The sequence below is a fragment of the Urocitellus parryii genome, chromosome 11 (assembly GCF_045843805.1).
Source record: "Urocitellus parryii isolate mUroPar1 chromosome 11, mUroPar1.hap1, whole genome shotgun sequence".
Lineage (NCBI taxonomy): Eukaryota > Metazoa > Chordata > Mammalia > Rodentia > Sciuridae > Urocitellus > Urocitellus parryii.
This window is the reverse complement of record NC_135541.1, coordinates 49170941-49194259: the sequence shown is the minus strand read 5'-3', so window position 1 is coordinate 49194259 and position 23319 is coordinate 49170941. Positions and strand designations below refer to the sequence as shown.

The window sequence follows — 23319 nt, the reverse complement described above, 5'->3', positions numbered from 1 at the left end:
TCAGCACCACATATAAATAAGTGAGTAAAATGGAGGTCCATCGATAATTTAAAAAGTATTAAAAAAAAAAACAACATGAATTGAGGATACAATTGCAGTCTATGTAGATTCCCTGTGCTACTGGGAATCCAACCAAGGGCCTCACACATGCTAGAAAGGCAGTCTACTACTGTGCTTTACCCCCAGCCCATTAGTGAACTTTAATGAGCCAAATTGTTCTCTTAATTCAATAGACATCATGTAATCTGAGTGATATTAACCTGGTATAAAGATTAAGATGGTGAAGTTTACAGACTCATCCTCAGGTTTGTATACTAGCTTTGCTTTCTATTAGCTTTACGATGCAGGGCAAGTTATATAACTTCTCTATGCCTCACTTTCCTATTTTACAGGGGGGGATAGTAATAACATATTCCATAGGGACTTCATGAGAATTAAATATGTTAATGTATGTGAAAATTTTAAAATTTATTGCCTACACATGGTAGGCACAAAAAAAAAATAGCACAACAACAATAAAATTAAAGCTTAGTTTTTCCAATATACAATCATATATACTAATCTTTAAAAATAAGACAGTAAGGAAATACACTTAAGCCATGTTTACAAGAGGCAAACTTTTCTTTTTTTAATATTTTATGCTTTTGTTATAATATTTGGGTATTTCTGAAGAAATTAATATTTTTGAATTATGAAAAACATAAAAATTTCTTTTGCTTTTTGATAAAACTCCTTTTAGGTCCTAACTTTATTGAAGGGAAAATTGGGGAGCAGATTAGGATTTTTTTTTCTATTTTTGTTTTTTAATTTGTACTAATTAGTTATACATGACAGTCAAATGCATTTTGACATATTGTACACAAATGGAGCATAACCTGTCATTCTTCTGGCTGTTCATGGTGCAGAGTCACACCAGTAGTGTAATCATACATGTGTATAGGATAATAAAGTCTGTCTCATTCTACCGTCCTTCCAATCCCCACAGCCCCACCCTTTCCCCTTTTCACAATCCAAAGTTTCTTCATTCTTCCCTACCCCCCCCCCCCATGGATCAGCATCCACTTATCAGAGAAAACATTCGGCTTTTGGTTTGGGGGCATTGGCTTATTTCACTTAGCATGATATTCTCTAGTTCCATCCATTTACCTGCAAATTTCATTTTTCTTTAAGGCTGAATAATATTCACTGTGTATATGTACCACATTTTCTTTATCCATTCATCTATGAAGGGCATCTAGGTTGGTACCATAGTTTAGGTATTGTGAATTGAGCTGCTATAAACATTGATGTGTCTGTGTCACTGTAGTATCCTGACTTTAAATACGTTGGGTATAAACCCAGGAGTAGGGTCAAATGGTGGTTCCATTCTAGGTTTTCTGAGCAATCTCCATACTGCCTTCTAGAGTGGTTGCACCAATCTGCAGTCCCACCAACAATGTACGAGTGTGCCTTTTTCCCCACATCCTTGCCAATACTTATTATCGCTTATATTCTTGATAATTAAGGCAAAAAATTTTAATATCTTTGATAACATGTGATTTAATAGTTAAATGGAATAGGGTGGGAACAGGAAGTGTGAAAAAAAGTGGAGCACTTATGTGAGAGATTTATGCCTAACTTGCTATGACCAACAGAGTTCCTCAGTTACATGGGCACAGGTTCCTTTAAGCCTCAAGGATTCTGGGAAGTGAAGGGCTTTACCTCCTCCAACTCTCTTTAGAGAGAGTTTCAGTACCCATTGAACGTGTTCTCTGAGGAGTTGGAAGAGGATTCCCATTAGCCCATACAGTGAAGAAACTGGGGAGTCTAGGGCAGGGCTTCTCATAGTAGCTGCTCATTAGAATCACTTGAGAGCTTTTTAAAAATGTAACCAGTCCCCCAACCCCTGAGAACATGAACTGTTAGTCTGTGTGTTTTTCAAAGCCCTCTGGGTCATTCTAATATACAGCTAGTGGTTTGAGAACCATTGCTGTAGACTTCTTCATTTCTCATTTTCTTCATCAAGAGATCCTAGATGACACCTGTGTGGCCAGTGATTCATTACATGAGGCTCTTATCTCTTACTGCCCAATTAGAGTCCCAAATAACTGGAGCTTCAGAGGTGTCAGAGGAATCCACCCTCACAGGAAAGAGTGGCCAAAGAGAAATCACAAGTCATTTAAGGAGACTCATTTGAAGGAGGGAGATGGAACCAAACATTCAGAACAGGTGACTCCTCATGAAGCAAATTTAATGGGAAAAACAGAAGAAAGCTTTAGAAATATGTGTCTTAAGGTCAAATAATCAGAGAGAAAAAGGAGATTAAAAAATAAACCTTTATCACAAACTAAATGGGGAAATTGAAAATAAAATGCAAATGAAAAGTGGATAGATACTTTAGAAGATTAAATCAAGGCAGAATCTTGCAAAAAAAAATACCTTATCAATTGAAAAGAGACATGTATCACCATTTCAGTGTACTCAATATGTAAATGTGTATATACTGAATACATGAATCAGAAGAGAGGAAAATAGATGGTTAAGGAATGATCCAAGAAATATTAGGAAAAAAAATGCTCTTCTTTTAAAGACAGAGTTGAATTTTCAGATCAAAAGGATCACCAAGATGCTAAAGTTATGATAAAAATCACTTAATTCTAAGGGCAGAAAAAACTGTTTGATTACAAAGGAAAGGAAATAAAATTAGTAATATATTTCATTTTCATTTTTAAGGCAAGAAAACAGCAAACCAAACGTGAAAAGAGAAAAAAAAAACAGTAAATTACTTTCAACTTTTGAAATTATATGGTGGTACTTGTTACAAATAGTGGCAGAGAACTTGGCTCAATTGTGTGTGTTCTAGTATTTTGTGGCATGTAGAGCTTGTGAACAATAAAATTGTGTATTTAGATGGAGAAATTTTTAAGTGTGGTTGGTTCTCTTGACTCATACAGTAAAACACAAGAAGAGATAATGAATTGAAGATAGAATTAAGCAAAAAGGAATAATAACTTAAATATTTGGAAAAGTTTCAATTTGCCCATGTTCCAAATGTGAAAAAGCACATTTAGAAGAGAATGCTTAGTTTGTGGTAGACTGACCATTGGATAATAAGCTGAATGTAGTTATGAACAAACATGGACCTAATTAGATTTCAACAGAAGTCAAGAGTAAAGATGAAATTATAAAGCAGAAAAAAACTATCAGCTGTGACAAAAGAAAACAGAGAAAATGGGGAAAAAAAATAAAAATTTTTGACTGTTTTTTAAAATTTTTTTAATGACTGTTAAAATTCCCAGACCCTCTAGGGCCAGACTGTAGAGCTGTTTGCAACATAGATACTATGACATAACTCTCTCGTAAGTTGAGAGACATCTGTATAGATACTCAGCTGCAAACATGCACTATTCTTTTTTTTCCAATTTTTTTATTGGTGCATTATAATTGTACATATTGATGGGATTTGTTGTTGCATATTCATACATGCATACAACATAACAATATAATTTAGTCAGTGTCACTCCCCAGCACTTCCCTCACCTCCCACCCCTTGATCTCTTTCCTCTACTGATTTCCCTTTGATATTTAGGAGATCCACACCAACTCTCATTTTCCTTTTTTCTCTAGTTTCCACATATGAGAGAAAACATATGAGTTTCACTTATTTCCCTTAACATAATGGTCTCAAGTTTCATCCATTTTCCTGCAAATACTATAATTTCATTTTTATTTATGGGGGAATAAAACTCCATTGTTTGTACACATCACATTTTCTTTATCCATTTATTCATTGATGGACACCTAGGCTAGTTTCATAGTTTGGCTATTGTGAATTGTGCTGCTATAAACATGAGTAAAACATACTCTATTCTTCAAGCAAGAGAAGAAGGGCCCAGAAGCAATTCAGAAAAGCACCAAGTCTGCCACTCCCACCACAGACCTCTTAGAGTGCATGGACAGGTGGGATACAGTGCTGTCACCACCTCAGTTAAAAAGGGTGAGACCCTTCATGGCAACATCAGCTGTTTTCCAGCATGCATTTTGAAATTCTTCCAGCTTCTACCCATCACCAAGGCCTTGAATGCATTTTTTACTTACAGTATTTTCATTTCACTATGGATTTATTAGGACATAACCCTCTTGTAAGTGGAGAGACATCTGTAGAGCCAGCATCATTCTCAGGGTGGGACACTTGACCCATTCCCATTTCAGTTAGAGTCAGGATGATGCCCATTCTCACTAGAGTACTGCACAATCGTAGAAGTATTTTCCAGTGATATTAAATAAGCACTTAAAATAAAATACAAAATTTTAAAGGAACACACCAGTTAAATTTAGAGGAGGGACATTCTGTCTACGGTACATAAATGCTGTGATCCTATCTGATTGACCATTCTGGTATGTGGACTGTCCCTAACTCTGTGTCCCACCACTTTAATTCAGGTCTGCAATGCCCCCAATTTCTCATGGGACTAATTTGCAGCATAGTTTTCTGAAAAGGTTAGTTAGCTTGTGGAGAGTGAGTGTCCTTGGACTGCCCTTAACCCTATCACAACAGTGGGGTTCTTGTCCCCTCTGTTTCAAATGATTAACATTAGTATTTTCAGCTCCTGCTCAATCTTTTATACTTTTTATTATAATAGTATTAGTGTAATATCTAAATTTATATAAATGGAACTTCACATATTTCTCAAAATTTGTTTTTTAGATTTGTTTTATAAATTTTCTGATTCTTTTAATTTAGATTTGTTTTTTATGTCTTCCAGATGTGTCTATTTCAAAATTGAACCGGAACCCAGAAAGAGTGATTTTGAAAAGTTAAATTTAAGATCACAATCTGTTCCAACAAACATAAAAAATCAAGAAAGTAAGTCAAGGGCTGGGGCTGGGGCTCAAGTGGTAGAGTGCTCTTCTAGCACGAGTGAGGCACTGGGTTCAATTCTCAGCACCACATAAAAATAAAATAAAGATATTATGTCCACCTAAAACTAAAAAAATAGATATTAAAAAAAAAGAAAGTAAGTCAAAGGTAATGTTTTGTATAACATGTTTCCTTCTCCTTTGATTTGCTAATGGGTGCTTTAAATATTTACTATATATTATTGTATGTTTTCAAAGTTCTTGATAATTTAATGTCTCTCTTGAAAGCAGGGTATGAGCAATAAAGAATTTAACGAACAGATATTAAATATCACAATGGACAATTTATACAATTCATAATTCATGAATATATTTTTTTATGTCTATCTTTAGTATTTCTTTCTTCTACGAGGATAGCAGACACTTGAAGTTTCCTTTCAGCGTAACCCTAGGAGTTTCCTTGTTATGGTGAAATGAAAATCAACTTGCTTAACTTAAAATAATCAGTTTTGCTTAATAAGAGACAGCTTGCTTAATAGAAACTTACTTTCAGGATTAGAAATTTGGGGAATCAGTGAACTACGAACCAGCAGTACAGACCCTCAGAGAATTTGAATGTGTGATGTTGCCTTTGGTTTACTTTCTCTGCCATTATCCAACAGCCATTCACTGACATCATTGTCCTCAGTCTCCTTGACTAAGGCCCCTTGTCTCTACTTTGCCCACACTGCCTCATTTCTGCATTATATTTTATAATCTAAATGCAAAAGATTTATTTATACACACTGCCTTTATTTCCTGTGTTTTTTTTTTTGTTGTTGTTGTTGTCGTGTTGTTGTTCGTTTGTTTTGTTTAGTTTTGTTGCTATTGGGGACTGAACCCAGGCCTTCATGCATGCTAGGCAGGGGCTCTACCACTGGATATCATCCCCAGATTTGTTTGTTTTGCTTTTTGTTTTTTGGTATCTGGGATTGAATCCAGGGTGCTTAATCACTGAGCCCTCTTAAAAAACTTTAAAAATTTTGAGACACAGTCTTACTAAGTCACTTAGGGTCTCACTCTGAATTTTCAACCCTCCTGCCTTTGTTTCCCAAGTTTCTGGGATTACAGGCATGCGCCATGGCATCCACGGCACCTTTTTGTTTTATATGTTTGAGACAGTGGTCTCAAATTGCCCAAGCTGGCCTCTAACTTGCATCCTCCTGCCTCAGCCTTCTGAGTAGCTGAGATTCTAAGCTTGCGCCACCACACTGGGCTACTTGCTCAATTCCTGTTAAACTTCAACCTATTTAATCCAGTTTCCTGCCTTCACCCTTCTGAAACTACACTGCCTAAGATTACCAATGATCTCCACGTTGCTAAATCCCAAAGATATCTCTTTGTTCCCATTTTCTTCCACCTCTCCATACTGATATAGTTGGTTGATGGCTCCCTCCTGCTTCACTTTCGTCTTGGAGCTTTTGGGACCCACGTCTGTTTTCCTGCTATCTCATAACCTCTCTCTCTCTCTCTTTTTTTAAATTTCTCTGTTATGTTATGTAGGTGCATTTAATCAGAGCTAGTCCTGAGCCTGCCTCTGTTTCTACACTGTGTTCAGGTGATCATATCCAGTCTTAATGTTTTTTTTTTATTGTTGGTCATTCAAAACATTACATAGTTCTTAATACATCATATTTCACAGTTTGATTCAAGTGGGTTATGAACTCCCAATTTTACCCCGTATACAGATTGCTGTATCACATCAGTTACCCTTCCATTGATTGACATATTGCCTTTCTAGTGTCTGATGTATTCTGCTGTCTGTCCTATTCTCTACTATCCCCCCTCCCCTCCCCTCCCCTTTTCTCTCTCTACCCCTTCTACTATAAATCATTTCTTCCATTTGTATTATCTTGTCTTACCCCTCCTTTCCTCTTATATGTCATTTTGTATAACCCTGAGGATCGCCTTCCATTACCATGCGATTTCCCTTCTCACTTCCTTTCCCTCCCACCTCTCAACCCTGTTAATGTAAATCTTCGTCTCAAGCTCTTCGTCCCTACCCTGTCCTTGTTTCCTCCCCTTATATCAAAGGAGTCATTTGGTATTTGTTTTTTAAAGATTGACTAGCTTCACTTAGCATAATCTGCTCTAATGCCATCCATTTCCCTCCAAATTCTATGATTTTGTCATTTTTTAAATGCAGAGTAATACTCCATTGTGTATAAATGCCACATTTTTTTTATCCATTCATCTATTGAAGGGCATCTAGGCTGATTCCACAATCTTGCTATCGTGAATTGTGCTGCTATGAACATCGATGTAGCAGTGTCCCTGTAGCATGCTCTTATTAGGTCTTTGGGGGATAGACCGAGAAGGGGAATAGATGGGTCAAATGGTGGTTCCATTCCCAGCTTTCCAAGAAATCTCCATACTGCTTTCCAAATTGGCTGCACCAATTTGCAGTCCCACCAGCAACGAACAAGAGTGCCCTTTTCCCCGCATCCTCGCCAGCACTTATTGTTGTTTGACTTCCTAATGGCTGCCAATCTTACTGGAGTGAGATGGTATCTTAGGGTGGTTTTGATTTGCATTTCTCTGACTGCTAGCGATGGTGAGCATTTTTTCATGTACTTATTGATTGATTGTATGTCCTCCTCTGAGAAGTGTCTGTTCAGGTCCTTTGCCCATTTATTGATTGGGTTATTTGTTATCTTATTGTCTAATTTTTTGAGTTCTTTATATATTCTGGTTATTAGGGCTCTATCTGAAGTGTGTGGAGTAAAGATTTGTTCCCAGGATGTAGGCTCCCTGTTTATCTCTCTTATTGTTTCTTTTGCTGAGAAAAAACTTTTTAGTTTGAGTAAGTCCCATTTGTTGATTCTAGTTGTTAACTCTTGCGCTATGGGTGTCCTATTGAGGAATTTGGAGCCTGATCCCACAGTATGTAGATCATAGCCAACTTTTTCTTCTATCAGATGCCGTGTCTCTGATTTAATATCAAGCTCCTTGATCCATTTTGAGTTAACTTTTTGTGCATGGCGAGAGATAGGGATTCAGATTCATTTTGATGCAGATGGATTTCCAGTTTTCCCAGCACCATTTGTTGAAGATGCTATCCTTCCTCCATTGCATGCTTTTAGCCCCTTTATCAAATATAAGATAGTTGTAGTTTTGTGGATTGGTTACTGTGTCCTCTATTCTGTACCATTGGTCCACCCGCCTGTTTTGGTACCAGTACCATGCTGTTTTTGTTACTATTGCTCTGTAGTATAGTTTGAAGTCTGGTATCGCTATACCGCCTGATTCACACTTCCTGCTTAGTATTGTTTTTGCTATTCTGGGTCTTTTATTATTCCATATGAATTTCATGATTCTTTTATCTATTTCTACAAGAAATGCTGTTGGGATTTTGACTGGCATTGCATTGAACTTATAGAGAACTTTTGGTAATATCGCCATTTTGATGATGTTAGTTCTGCCTATCCATGAGCAGGGTATATTTTTCCATCTTCTAAGGTCTTCTTCTATATCTTTCTTTAGGGTTCTGTAGTTTTCATTGTATAAATCTTTCACCTCTTTTGTTAGGTTGATTCCCAAGTATTTTATTTTTTGGGGGGATATTGTGAATGGAGTAGTTGTCCTCATTTCCGTTTCAGAGGGTTTGTCGCTCATATACAGGAATGCCTTTGATTTATGCGTGTTGATCTTATATCCTGCCACTTTGCTGAATTCATTTATTAGCTCTAATAGCTTCTTTGTAGACCCTTTTGGGTCTGCTAGGTATAGAATCATATCATCTGCAAATAGTGATAATTTAAGTTCTTCTTTTCCTATTTTTATGCCTTTAATTTCTTTCGTCTGTCTAATTGCTCTGGCCAGTGTTTCGAGGACTATGTTGAACAGAAGTGGTGAGAGAGGGCATCCCTGTCTTGTACCAGATCTTAGAGGGAATGCCTTCAATTTTTCTCCATTCAGAATGATGCTGGCCTATGGCTTATCATAGATTGCTTTTACAATATTGAGGTATGATCCAGTTATCCCTAATTTTTCTAGAGTTTTGAACATAAAGGGATGCTGTACTTTGTCGAATGCTTTTTCTGCATCTATCGAGATGATCATATGGTTCTTATTTTTAAGTCTATTGATGTGGTGAATAACATTTATTGATTTCCGTATATTGAACCAGCCTTGCATCCCATGGATGAATCCTACTTGATCATGGTGTATAATTTTTTTGATATGTATTTGAATCCGATTCGCCAGAATTTTATTGAGGATTTTTGCGTCAAGGTTCATTAGAGATATTGGTCTGTAGTTTTCTTTCTTTGAAGTGTCTTTGTCTGGTTTCGGAATCAGGGTGATGTTGGCTTCGTAGAATGAATTTGGAAGTTCTCCCTCTTTTTCTATTTCCCGAAATAGCTTGAAAAGTATTGGTGTTAGTTCCTCTTTAAAGGTTTTGTAAAACTCTGCTGTATACCCATCCGGTCCTGGGCTTTTCTTAGTTGGTAATCTTTTGATGGTTTCTTCTATTTCCTCTATTGTTATTGGTCTGTTTAGGTTGTCTATATCCTCCTGACTCAATCTGGGCAGATCATAAGACTTAAGGAATTTATCTATGCCTTCACTATCTTCTATTTTATTGGAGTATAAGGATTCAAAATAATTTCTGATTATCTTCTGTATTTCTGAAGTGTCTGTTGTGATATTGCCTTTTTCATCCAGTATGCTAGTAATTTGGGTTCTCTCTCTTCTTCTCTTCGTTAGCATGGCTAAGGGTCTGTCAATTTTATTTATTTTTTCGAAGAACCAACTTTTAGTTTTGTCAATTTTTTCAATTGTTTCTTTTGTTTCAATTTCATTAATTTCAGCTCTAATTTTAATTATTTCTTGCCTTCTACTTCTTTTGCTATTGTTTTGCTCTTCTTTTTCTAGGATTTTGAGATGAAGTATGAGATCATTTATTTGTTGGTTTTTTCTTTTTTTGAGGAATGAACTCCAAGCAATGAATTTTCCTCTTAGAACTGCTTTCAATGTGTCCCATAGATTCCAATATGTTGTGTCTGTGTTTTCATTTGACTCTAGGAAGTTTTTAATTTCCTCCTTGATGTCTTCTAAAACCCATTGATCATTCAGCAACCTATTGTTCATTCTCCAAGTGATGCTTGATTTTTCCTTCCTTCTTTTATCATTGATTTTCAGTTTCATTCCATTATGATCAGACAAGATGCATGATATTATCTCTACCCCTTTATATTGTCTAAGAGTTGCCCTGTGACATAATATATGGTCTATTTTTGAGAAGGTTCCATGTGCTGCTGAGAAAAAAGTGTAACTACTTGATGTTGGGTGGTATAGTCTATATATGTCAATTAAGTCTAGGTTGTTGATTGTGTTGTTGAGTTCTATAGTTTCCTTATTTAACTTTTGTTTGGTAGATCTGTCGAGTGGTGAGAGAGGTGAGTTGAAGTCTCCCATGATTATTGTATGGTGGTCTATTAGACTCTTGAACTTAAGAAGAGTTTGCTTGATGAACACAGCTGCACCATTATTTGGGGCATATATATTTATGATTGTTATGTCTTGTTGGTGTATGGTTCCCTTGAGCAGTATGAAGTGTCCTTCTTTATCCCTTTTGATTAACTTTGGCTTGAAATCTATTTTATTGGATATGAGTATGGACACTCCTGCTTGTTTCCGCAGTCCATATGAGTGGTATGATTTTTCCCAACCTTTCACCTTCAGTCTATGAATATCTTTTCCTATCAGATGCGTCTCCTGTAGGCAGCATATTGTTGGGTCTTGTTTTGTGATCCATTCTACTAGCCTGTGTCTCTTAATTGGTGAGTTTAAGCCATTAACATTTAGGGTTATTATTGAGATATGGTTTGTTCTTCTATCCATATTTGTTTATTGATGTTACTAAACCTGATTTGTTATCCTCTTTGACTACTTTCCCCCCTTTACTGTCCTACCTCCCATTGTTGGTTATCAATGTTATTTTCCATTTCCTCTTCCTGTAATGTTTTGCCAAGGATTTTTTGAAGAGATGGTTTTCTAGCTGCGAATTCTTTTAACTTTTGTTTATCGTGGAAGGTTTTAATTTCATCTTCTATCCTAAAGCTTAATTTCGCCGGTACACGATTCTTGGTTGGAACCCATTTTCTTTCAGTGTTTGAAATATGTTATTCCAGGATCTTCTAGCTTTCAGAGTCTGTGTTGAGAGATCAGCTGTTAACCTGATTGGTTTACCCCTAAATGTAATCTGCTTTCTTTCTCTTGCAGCTTTTAAAATTCTCTCCTTATTCTGTATGTTGGACATCTTCATTATAATGTGTCTAGGTGTGGATCTTTTATGATTTTGTACATTCGGCGTCCTGTAGGCTTCTAGGATTTGGGATTCTGTCTCATTCTTCAAGTCTGGGAAGTTTTCTCGTATTATTTCACTGAATACACTGTTTATTCCTTTGGTATGGAGCTCTGTGCCTTCCTGTATCCCAATGACTCTTAAATTTGGTCTTTTGATATTGTCCCATAATTCTTGGATGTTCTGCTCATGGTTTCTCAGCAGACTTGCTGAGCTGTCTATGTTCTTTTCCAGTTGAAATACTTTGTCTTCATTGTCTGATGTTCTCTCTTCTAGGTGATCTACTCTGCTGGTAGTATTCTCAATTGAGTTTTTAAGTTGGTTTATTGTTTCCTGCATTTCTAGGATTTCTATTTGTTTGTTTTTTATTACCTCTATCTCCCTGTGAAATTGATCTTTTACTTCCTGGATTTGTTTGTCAATGTGATCTTTCATTATCTGATTTTGCTGTCTCATGTCTTCCTTGAGACTCCAGATCATCTGAAGCATGTATATCCTGACCTCTCTATCTGACATTCCATCTGTTGCAGCTATTACCTCTTCTAAAGTTGAGTTGACCTGCATTGCCTGTGTTCCTTTCTTTCCTTGTCTTTTCATACTGCTGGCGTTTCTTTCTGCTTGGTGAAACTGTTGTGTTTTTGAAATTTTCCCTCTATTTATTTATATTGCTCTTGTGTGGTTGAAAGATCACCTTGCAGGGCAGGTAGTGGCTGTGATCCTCCTCCAATTGGTGTGATCCGTCTACTACGCTGGCAGGCCCTAGGTCTGCTCTGCTGGTCGGTCAAAGGTCCGCCTACCCAGCAGGCACGAGGGGCACCTCTGTCACTCCGCAGGTTGCTGGGCCTAACCTCCCGATGGGTCGAAGGTTCGCTTAGCTTGCAGGCACTGGGGGAGGGGCCGGTTCCACCCCTCAGTAGGCCGCTTGGCCCGATCTGCCAGTGGTCACAGCCCCGCCTACCTTGCAGACACTGGGGGAGGGGACGGGCCTGCCCCTCAGCAAGCCGCTGGCCCTGTCCTACTTGTGGGTCCTGTCCGCGTTCCCTGCAGGCGCGCGTAGCTGTTCTCTCACTCGGCAGGTTGCTGGACCTGACCCGCCCGTGGGTTGCAGGTTCGCCTACCTTGCAGGCACTGGGGGAGGGGCCGGTTCCACCCCTCAGCAGGCCGCTCGGCCCATCCGCCGGTGGTCAGGGTCCCGCCTACCTTGCAGACACTCCAATCTTAATGTTTTAAAATAGCATAGAGATGCTATTAAATCCTTCGTTTATGTCATGCCTATATTAAACAACATAAATGATACCTCTAGATAAACCTTTCACGGGCATCTTAAACTTAATGTCTAGAACAAGACACACAATTCCATATCCCAATCATTACTCCTAACCTTTTCTCCCCACCCCTTCCTCCAGCATCCTCAGGCCTGGAACAGAAGCCACCTGTGATTCCCCTTTCTCTCTCTGCTGAAATCCAGTCTTTTCCATTCTGACTTATCTTGAATTCATATCTTTACATTACTTCTGTACCACCATCGTAATCCAAGCCATCATCACCTTGTATTTCTGCAAACAACCACAGTAGTTTGCCAACTGGTACATCTTTCATTCTTGCCCTTTTTCTAATCAGTTTCCTTCTTTCTTGTTAAACCATTATAAATTAAGAAATAACAGACCCAAAAGTGCATATAACATTAAAATGTAAAGTATAACAGCCATTGTAAAAAACCAACACTACATAACAAGAAACCAGATCAAGAAATAGAATATTGCCAACATCTTGACCTTTTCCAGATAATTTCTCCCTCCCTTTTCCCTAAAGGGTTACCATTACCTTAACTTCTTAGGAAATCACTTCCTTCATTTTCTTTATATTCTTACCCTCTGTGTGTTTGTCTGAAAAATATAGTGTGCCTGATTTTTCTGGTTTCAAAAAAACTATATATAATGTTATCATGCACTATGTTTTTATTTATATTTTCTTTTTCTTAGCCTTGTCTTCATAAGGTCATTTGTATTATTATAGTTTTGGTTTCGGTTATTTTTTGTGGTGCTGGAGATTGAACCCACGGGTGTTCCACCACTGATCTACATCCTCAGCCTTTTTATTTTTTTATCCTGAGGCAGTGTCATGCTACATTGTGGAGGCTGGCCTCAAACTTGAGATTCTCTTTCCTCAACCTCCTGAGTGACTGGGATTAGGCGTGGACGTGTAGTTCTTTTATTTTCATTGCTGTAGAATATTCTGTTGTGTGAATATTTCACAATTTATCCATCCACTGTCGAATTTAGGGTTCTCAATTTTCAGCCATTACCATGTGAAAATGAATATTCATATTTATGTATTCTACTGTTTCTCAAGAGCATATTACTGGGTATGCTTATCTTTAACTATAAAAAATAAGAGCAAACTTTCCAATGTGTTTGTACCAATTCATTCTCCTACCAGATTTTTGAGATTTTTTTTTTTGTTCTGATTATTTATTGACACTTGAAATTGCCAATTTCAAATTTTACCTATCTGGTCATGTATAATAATAGCATGTCATTGTGGTTTAATTTGCATTTTATGATTACTAATAAGGTAGACACCTTTTTCATAGACTATTGATCAATTAAATTTATACTTTTGGAAACCACCCAGGTTTTAAGCTAACTGTAAAATTCAATTTTTGGAAGATTAGGAATCATATGTTTTCATTCATGTGTGGAAGCTAGAGAGGAAAAAAGAAAATAAAAGTGAGTGGTGGGGATCTCATGAAAATCACAGGAAGATCAGTAGAGAAAAGGGACTCAGGGGTGGGAGGTGAGGAAGAAGAGGGGAAGTGTTGGGGAATGATATTGGTCAAATTATATTGATATATTGTGTGTTGTGTGCATGTAGGAATATATAACAAAAAAACCCATCAGTATATATAACTATAATGTGCCAATAAAGATGTGGGAAAAATAAAAATTAAAAACATGTTGCCTACTTACAAAAATTCAATTTTTGTCTACTATTTATTCCTTTGTATATTCTGGTTACTAGTTTTTGTTGGTTTCATGTATTATGAATATCTTTTCTTTCTCTGTGTGTTTTTCTTTCCCTCTTTATGTGGTGTCTTTTCCCTGTGTGTGTGTGTGTGTGTGTGTGTGTGTGAGAGAGAGAGAGAGAGAGAGAGAGAGAGAGAATGTGTGGTGCTAGGATTGAACCCAGGGCCTCTCATATGGCAGGCAAGCACTCTATGCTATATTCCCAGCCCCCTATTATGTCCTTTTTCTTAAATAGAAAATACAGGCATTTTATTTATTTTTACTTTTTATTATTATTTTTATATTTATATATGACAGCGGAATGCGTTACAATTCTTATTACATATATAGAACACAATTTTTCATGTCTTTGGTTGTACCCAAAGTATATTTACACCCATTTGTGTCTTTATAAAAAATATGGAATGCTTCACAAATTTGTGCGTTATCCTTGCACAGGGATCATGCTGATCTTCTCTGTATTGTTCTAATTTTAGTGTATGTGCTGCCCAAGCAAGCACCCTATTGTGTCCTTTTGATGAACAGAAATTTATTCACACTAATAAGTTCAAATATACTAAATCTTTATCTATATGACTAATACTTTTTGTACTATAATTAGGAAGTCCTTCTGTCCTTTGTGATTGTAAAGAGATTATCTTATTTTTATAGTTAAATGATTTGAAAATAAGAGATAAATTTTTTTTCTATGGATAGCCAGTTATCTCAGCTTGTTATTAAGAAGGCTGTTCTCTTCCTAACACTCGTGGATTGTGTTCTGGGGTTGTTACTCTGTGTCATTAGATTATTGGTCCATTTCTGAATCAGTACCACACAACATTAATGTTTGTCTCTTAAAATAAGCTTTGCCATCTGGCAGATTAATGTTTCCCAGAGAATCATGACTATTTTAAAATTCCCATTATTATTTCTTCTTTAATCTATTAAGTAGTTACAAGTATATGTTTTAATTCAAATTATATGAACTTTTCTATTTATCTTTTTATTGTTGCTTTGTAGCACAATTGCAAATGGTTAGAGGTTACACTCCATGTAATTTTATTCCTACAGAATTAGCACTAGCATGACCACCAAGTTCATTGTAAATGCACTATAGATGCTGGGAAATAATGTATATTTTGCAGTGGGTAGAGTGTTCTACCTATGTCTTTTAGATCAAATTTGTTTGCTCTGATTTTCAGTTCTTCTACATCATTGGTAAATTTTTCTGCTTGCTTTTTCTGTCAATAACTGAAAAATTTCAGACTTGTTTTTCCTATAATGCTGTCAAATTTTGCCTTGTTTTACAAAATTTAGAATTATTATATATGTCCAGTGAATTGAACCCTTTTTCATTATATGACTGCTTTGTTAATCAGTGTTACCACAGTTATCTCACCTTTCTTCTAGCTAGCATTGGCATGGTATACCTTTTTTAAAAAAATCATTTTATTACCACTTTGTATAATATTGTGATCTAAATTTATCTCTTGCAAACATCATGCTGTTAAATTGAAAAAAACCTAATCTCATTTTCTTTGGAATGGAACATTATCCTTAATGTAATTACTGATATCTTTAGATTTAAATCTTCCATCTTATTTCTATACACCCTGTTTATTCTCTGCTTCTTTTTCTATTTTCTTATGTTGTCTTTAGAATTGATTTTGAAAATTTCACTTTTCCCTTTTATTAGTGTGAAAGTTATATATGTGCTCTGTTTCTATTCTTTAAATGATCACACTAGAAATTACAAATATGCACTTTTTCAGGATCTAATATTACCTCCTCTGGACAGAACCCTTAAATTATTTTACTGCTCTCTGTCTACTATTACTATTATGCATTTTAATATTGTATTTATTAAAAACACAGACACTATTAATAGTATTTTGAAGTACGTTAGAAAACCCTTGTCGATAGTAATAATTTCACAAGGATAAGAAGGTAATTTTCATGTAGTTTTTTTGTTTCCATTGAATTTTTGTTAAATGAACCTTATTTTTTAGAGCAGGTTTGGGTTCACAGTGAAATCGTGTGGGAAGCACAGAGTTCCTATATACTTCCTGCCTCTCCCCAACTTACCCTCCCCTATTCACGATATGGCTCGATAGAGGATTAAATTTGCTGTCACCTGAGAGTAGTGTGGCACAGCACTATCCCCCACATCTTCATTTAACATTAGGGTTCACTGTTGGTGTTAAAGTTCTATGGGTTTGGACAAACATACAATGACATTATTCACCATTCATCATGCTGAGCAGTTCACTGCCTATCCATCCCTCCCCACCCCCACCCCAAACCCCTCTCATCACTTATCTTGACAGTTTCCGCTTTTTCTAGAATATCACATGGTTGGGATTATACAATTATAATTTGCAACCTTTTAAGATAAACTTTTTTCCCTCAGTAAAATGCATTTAAGTTTTCTTCATATGTTTTCATGGTTTGGTTTCATATTCCATTGTCTGAATGCAAATTATTTTACTCCTTTCCTAACTTTTCTGCTCTTACTGTTGTATATTTTAATATTCTATATTTTAAGCACATAAGACACTATCATTATTATTATTACAAAGTCTTTGTTGACTTAAATTTTTACTTCTCTGTCTACATCTGGCATTCTTTTTTGTCTTAAATTCCTCCTTTGGAATTTTACTGTCATCTCGTGGTAAGCACTCTCAATTTTTGTTTTTTCCAAAAATTCTTTATCTCACTTTCATTCTGGAAGAATATTTTCTTCAGTACAGACCTTCTAGGTTGGAAGTTGTTTTCTTTTCCGCATGTTGCAAATTTCCTTCTAGTACCTTCTGACTTCCATTCCTGTCATTGGTAATTCAGTCTACTTACCATTTCTCTTTTGACTGCTTTTAAGGTTTTATCTTTTCTTGCTTTTATGTATTTTGACTATGATATGTCCAAGGATCAATTTGTCTCTATTTATATTGCTTAAGGGTCACTGAACTTTGTAAATCTGTGTAATGTTTTCATTCACCAGTTCTGGAAAATCCTCATCCATATTTCTCCAAAAATCACGTTCAATGCTTTTAGATTTTTATCCTCTTCTGTCTGCATTTTCCCTCTTTTTTATCTTTCTTTAATGAGTTCCTAATTCTTTCTTCAGACCCATATTCTATGTTTCCATTTTCATCTGTTACTGAACCAGATCTATTATTTAAGGTGAAAAGGTATATAAAATTTTAAAATATGTTAGAAGAAAAAATAGGACCAGAGGGAGGGAAGAGGGAAAATAACATCTGCTATGTTACTTTTATGGTTTTAAAATTTACTTTTATGTCTATTTCAAGGTTGTCTCTTACTTTTTAAACATAGTAGACATTCTGATCTCTTGCTCCCTGCCTGGAAACTGAAATCATCAATGGTCTGTTTCATCATTGCCTATTATTTCTGATGGTTCACTCTTATAATGTTATATTTTCCTGTTTGCATTATTATCTTTGAATGTGTGCTGGTCACTATTAAGAAAATTAAGAATTAGGATGATGATATCTTATTGCAGAGAAGATATTTTTACTATTTCTGCAAGGTATCTAGAGGCAATACTTATGAATACTTATCATAATCCACATATAAGGCTTTAATTTCCCTGAAACACATAGATGGCAGAAGCACTAGCTTCAACTCTATCAGCAAGCTTGTCTGTTCTGAATTAAGGTTGTAACCCTCTGGGATCCCAGGTAAAATTAATGCATGTGACATTTTGGGGAGAGGTGACAAACAGAAGAATAAATCAAATATTCCATTTCAGGGCTTTGGTTGGCTTTTGATCTCAATTCATGTGCCTTTCAAGACCCGAGCTTCTTATCACAAATACCTTCAGTTCAGAAAGGGCTTTCCCTGCTGGTCTTACATATCTAAATTCTTACCTTCTTCTAGATTTAGGACCAGACGTTCCCTTATACCTTTTAGCTCTTTGATGCTCTTTAGATTTTTAAAATATATCTCATCCAAATTTTTCAGTTGCCTTCAATAAGGGGGCTGGTACTAATTGGCTGACCCTCTGTAACGGTAGTAGAAATTTCTAATGTATTTTCTTTTCTAAAACCAGAGTGATCTTTTTAAAGTCTGTTCAGGATCTCTGTTTAAAGCCTTTTCCATGGATTCTCACTGCCCTTTGGATGGAGTCTGTACTCTTTATAAAATAGTCTTGTGACCTTACTGAGTCTTGTGTCCTTCACCAATGCATTCAACTTCTCCCCCTGCCTCCTTGCCTTTTACCCCACTACACATTCCAGCCTCCTTTCCATATAACTGCCAGGTTGTTACAAAGAAGTGACTTTCCTGCTCCTCTCTGCCCAGACACATTCACTCTGTTTTTTCATATATATTTTTTTCATATAATTTATATATATATATATAATTTTTTATTGGTGCCTTAGAGTTGTACGTAATGGTGGGATTTGTTGTTACATACTCATACATGCCCACAATGTAGCAATATAATTTGGTTAATATAATTCCCCATTATTTTCCCTCTTCCCTCCCTCTGGTCCCTTTCCTTTACTTTATTGATCTTTCTTTGATTTTCATGCGCACTCTTGCTCTGTAGCTCCACAGCTACTCCTCATTTGCTAATGTCAGTAGATAGCATCTTCTAGGAGAAACTCTCTATCCCTCTATCATTCTTGTTCACCAAAATGTGTTTATTGTTGTCACAGCATGTCTTTCAATTTATAATTATTTCATCCTTTGGTCTTATGCTTATTTATTTTCTGTTACCCACTAAAATGTGTGCATCACTGGATAAGAACACAATTCCAGGATCCAGCACCAGCACCTGGCATAGGGCAGCTGATCAATAAATAGCTCTTAATTTAATGGATATCAGACTCCATATTGTTATATCTATCATCTCATCGAATTCTCGGACCATCATTGAACAGCTGAGGAAAGTAACACTCAGAGAGGTTAAGTAACTTTTCTAAGGTGGTAGAACTCACAAAATTGTTGTGTTTTGGATGTAGTGTGGCTAAATTCAAAGTCTGTATGCTTCACTTTTACACTATGCTTACTTTAAGAAAAATCCAGGACTGGTGATATAGCTTAGCGGTGGCACACTTATCTAACATGTGTGAGGTCTTAGGTACAATCCCCAGTACTGTGACAAAAATAACAAGAAACTAGATTAATAAAACTCATAATTGGGAGCAGAAAAGTGTAGGTTGAGGGGGAATACTTTTCTTTTCAAAAGAATTAACCAAAGGATTCTTTTGAATAGCACATATAATTCTATTTTATTTAAAAATTCACTTTTTCCAAGAAGATAAGCATGAAAATGTCATTTGTGTTTGGATTTCTTTAGAACCAGTACAAGAAAATCTAAAACCAAGATCTGTTAAATTCCTTCATTATCTTAAGAATACAACGGAGGTAGGTATAATTTGTATACTTACTGCTATGTAATAGAAATTTGAACTAGCCCTAATTATCATATAAATGCTTCTACAGATTCTGGAATCAAATGAATTTTAGAATTCAAAAGCATAAGGATATAAAGTGATTTTATCTCTGATATTATATAAGACTTTATGTGTGGGAACAACAGAAAAGAAAATATATAATTTCTTAAAACATATACATGCATAACTTAAACATTTTATTTAAATTTGTAATATTAAAAATTTATATCTGTTTGTTAATCTTTTAATGTGTAGCCAAGATCATGTTTTTGAGCACGCTCAACTTAAATAAAATTATATAATTATAATAACCATTACCATAAATAGGTTTAGAATCAACACTATTGACTCTTTTTTTGTTAATTTGAGGTTTTGTTTGTGTTTGGCACTGGGGATTGAACCCAGCTATACCACTCAGCTACATCCCCAGTTTTTCTATTTATTTATTCAGTTTTTTTTTATTTTGAGACAGGGACACACTAAGTTTCTTATGGTCTCTCTTTGTTGCTGAGGCTGGCCTCAAACTTGTGATACTGCTGCGTCAGCCTCCCAGGTAACTAGAATATTAATTCTTGATAATCATTGAGTGAGGTTTTCATGGCCACACTGAAAAGTAACTAGCTAGCCTTGGGTGTTGAGCATGCCCTGGGGCATTATTCACCAGATTGTATCTAGGGGACTAGAGAGAGAAATTAATCCAGAGAATCAATAAGGGAAAAATCACTTAAAAGAGTGTTTTAGGTATTTATTTATTTATTATTAACTCTGATGATTGCTGATATGGAGAAAGAAATATGAAGATAGACATCCCAGTAACCATAATTAATAACCATTATATTTTGTCACATACTCCTATATTTTATAATTTTAAAAAACACTAGCAGTGTCCACCATCCAAATGATCAGTTTTATCCTCATCTACTTAGGTTATTTAGGTTCATGATTAATTAAAATTTATATGATCACATCACAAATCAGTGTGCTCATTGTAATAAATTTGCTAGCATCTTATACAGAACATGTAACATTTTCATTAAGAAATAAAAAGTCCATACAATGTTAAAAAATTAAATTGTACAGAAAGGCTAAGAAGACCACACAGCCTCTCCATCCTTGCTTCTCTCTCATTTCCTCTGTCAGAGGCAGACATGTTTAATCTTTATGGGCTTTATTTCTTATGATTAGTTCCACATTTATAAAAAATAAGTTTCTACTGCTTTTTTAAAAAATTATCATCTTTAAACATAGCTACTGAATAATCAATAAAAAGATTATGAATTAACTTATTTACACTACTTCCTATTTCACCTCTTGTGCCTCTTCTGCATATTTGGTAGTTACTTTTTTTTACTGGTTCTATTGTTAACTTTTCTAAATTGAAATATGGATCTGTTTTTTTCTTTTTTATCCTCTATAATCACTAGCTCCTGATTCCCCCCATATAAGATGAAGATTGTAGCAGTCCTATCCTTCCCTCCCACTCTCCTCCACACCCCGTTCCTCAGATCAAGAATATTAAGTAATATTTTTGCTTTTTTTAGGTCAAGAATTACATTTCACTTTGCAATAAGTAGGTTAATTCTAAAAGCCAAAATGCTGTCAACAGCATGTCTATTATTATGACATTTTAAATAATCATTCATCTTAGAACCAAGTAAGGCTGTGTTAGGATAACCTTTCTTTTCAGTGGGTACAAGACAAAAACAAGAGACTCTCTTAGTCTCCATTCGTTACTCAAAAAGTTGCCGTGTTTGAGTTTCCCTCGTATTTGGACCACACCTGTGTTGTTCACCTTTGTGTTTTCTACTGCTGGAATTTCTGCTCACTTCTCTTTTTCTTGTGGAGAATGGTGATACCAATGGAAAATACCAATGGTACTTAGGTGTGTGTCTATTATATTAAAATAAAATTCACACCCTCAACAACCAAATCAAGTATTATTATCCCTACTTATAAATGAGCAGAGGTACAAAGAAGATAAACAACATAGCGAACAGAATCAGGAGAACCCAGCAGTCCAATTCCTGCTCTTGACCACTATGAAACTCGGCTTCCAGAAAAGAAGCCTGCTACTTTCTTGTCATCGTGTGTGGATATGATCAAGTGTCTTACTCATCCTCTCCACTGAGTGGCATCCACTCCAGTCTTCTTGGAGGAACTGTTCTTGGTGACTGGTGACTTCTCATTCTAAACCTGGCCCATTTCTCTTAAGCCTCCTCTGTCACTGTCACCAGGCTCATTCCAATCCTGGTTTAGTTCCCAGATTCTAGAATCCTATGTCTTTTTATTTCATGTTGGGTTTTGCTTTTATTTTTCTAGAATACATTGTCAATAATCTTCCCTAGAAATGGCACATGAATAGCTGAGCATCTTTATTTTTCACACATACTTGATTCGTAATTTGGCTGAGTAGAATTAGAGATTCAAAATTATTTTTTTTGCAACATTTCAAAGACAACATTCCACTGTGCTGTGTAATTTAATATTATTATTAGAAGTTCTCAATCTTTGTATCAATTTTAAAAAAACAAACTGTAGGACTTTTTTGTTAATAACATTGCTCTGAAATGTCTTCAGGATGTGCCTAGGTATGGAAATTTTATTTCATTTTATTCTGTTAAATGCTCAGTAGACTCTGCCTTAAAGCCAAATGTCTTTACTTAGTGCTCCCCCATTTCTTTCTATTATTTCAGTTTCCACTCCACTATTTTCTCTGTCCTCTGATAATCTGATATTAGTCTTCTTGCATTGATACTCTGTATTGTTTTATTGGGTTTTTTTTCTTTTTTTTTTCCCCATGAAGTACTGGGAATTAACTTCAGAGGTGCTTTGCCACTGAGACACATCCCCATTTTTTATTTCGAGATAGGATCTCACAAAATTTCCTGAGGCTTGGCTCTCAATTGGCAATCCTCCTGCCTCAGCCTCCTGGGTCACTGGGATTACAGGTGTGCATCACAACTCCTAGTTCTATTTTTTTTGTCTCTTTGAAAATTTTTCCTTTAATATGAGAATTTTCCTCAGCTATTTCTTCAAATCTTCTTATTGAATTTTTGTTCAGCAATCATATTTTAATTTTTTATTTTATTTATTTTTTCAGCAATCATATTTTAAATTTCCAATGTTTCTTTCATATTCTTGGTGATTATTTTCCCCTATAGATTCTTGTCACATTTGTTCTCAAAAAAATGTTAAATATATTGAAGTTTATTTTCTTAAATTCTTATCTGTTTTTTTTTTAAACTACCTATTTCCTCCAGTTTCAGGGTTTTCATTTATCATATGTATCTTTGAAGTTGCTGATTTTTGTCAGATTTGTTTGTTTGTTATCCTCTCAAAATTCACGTGTTGAAATTTGCAACGAGATGATATTAAGAATAGGATTTTTAGGGGTCATCATAAATGAGATTAGGGAATTAAAGAGGAGTGAGGGAGCTATTTGTTCTTCCCATCCCATGAGGACATAGCAAGGAAGCAAAAATCTGTGGATGGATCAGAAAGCAAGTCTGTATCAGACACCAGATCTCCTAGCAACTTGATCTTAGACTTGCCAGCCTCCAATATTGAGAATCAAAATTTCTATTATTTAGAAATTACCCCCTTTAAGGCATTTTATTATATCAGCTCAGGTAGACTAAGACACTGTTCATTTGTTCATATTTAAGAATGCAGCCGGGCGTGGTGGTGCATGCCTGTAATCCCAGCAGCT

General features: G+C 35.6%; 1 protein-coding gene and 1 non-coding gene across 2 annotated transcripts in view; one reads left to right on the top strand and one right to left on the bottom strand.

Annotated features, from left to right (window-relative positions):
* Positions 1-23319, top strand: part of C11H1orf141 (chromosome 11 C1orf141 homolog) — a 45069-nt gene that overhangs the window by 5310 nt on the left and 16440 nt on the right. Inside the window, exon 3 of the mRNA XM_077791552.1 lies at positions 4746-4855. Coding sequence (XP_077647678.1) covers positions 4746-4855 — 110 coding nt within the window. The remainder of the gene's footprint in view (positions 1-4745; positions 4856-23319) is intronic.
* LOC113197823 (U6 spliceosomal RNA) lies at positions 14605-14711 on the bottom strand. Its single transcript, XR_003302757.2, has one exon. It is a non-coding gene; the product is annotated as a U6 spliceosomal RNA (small nuclear RNA).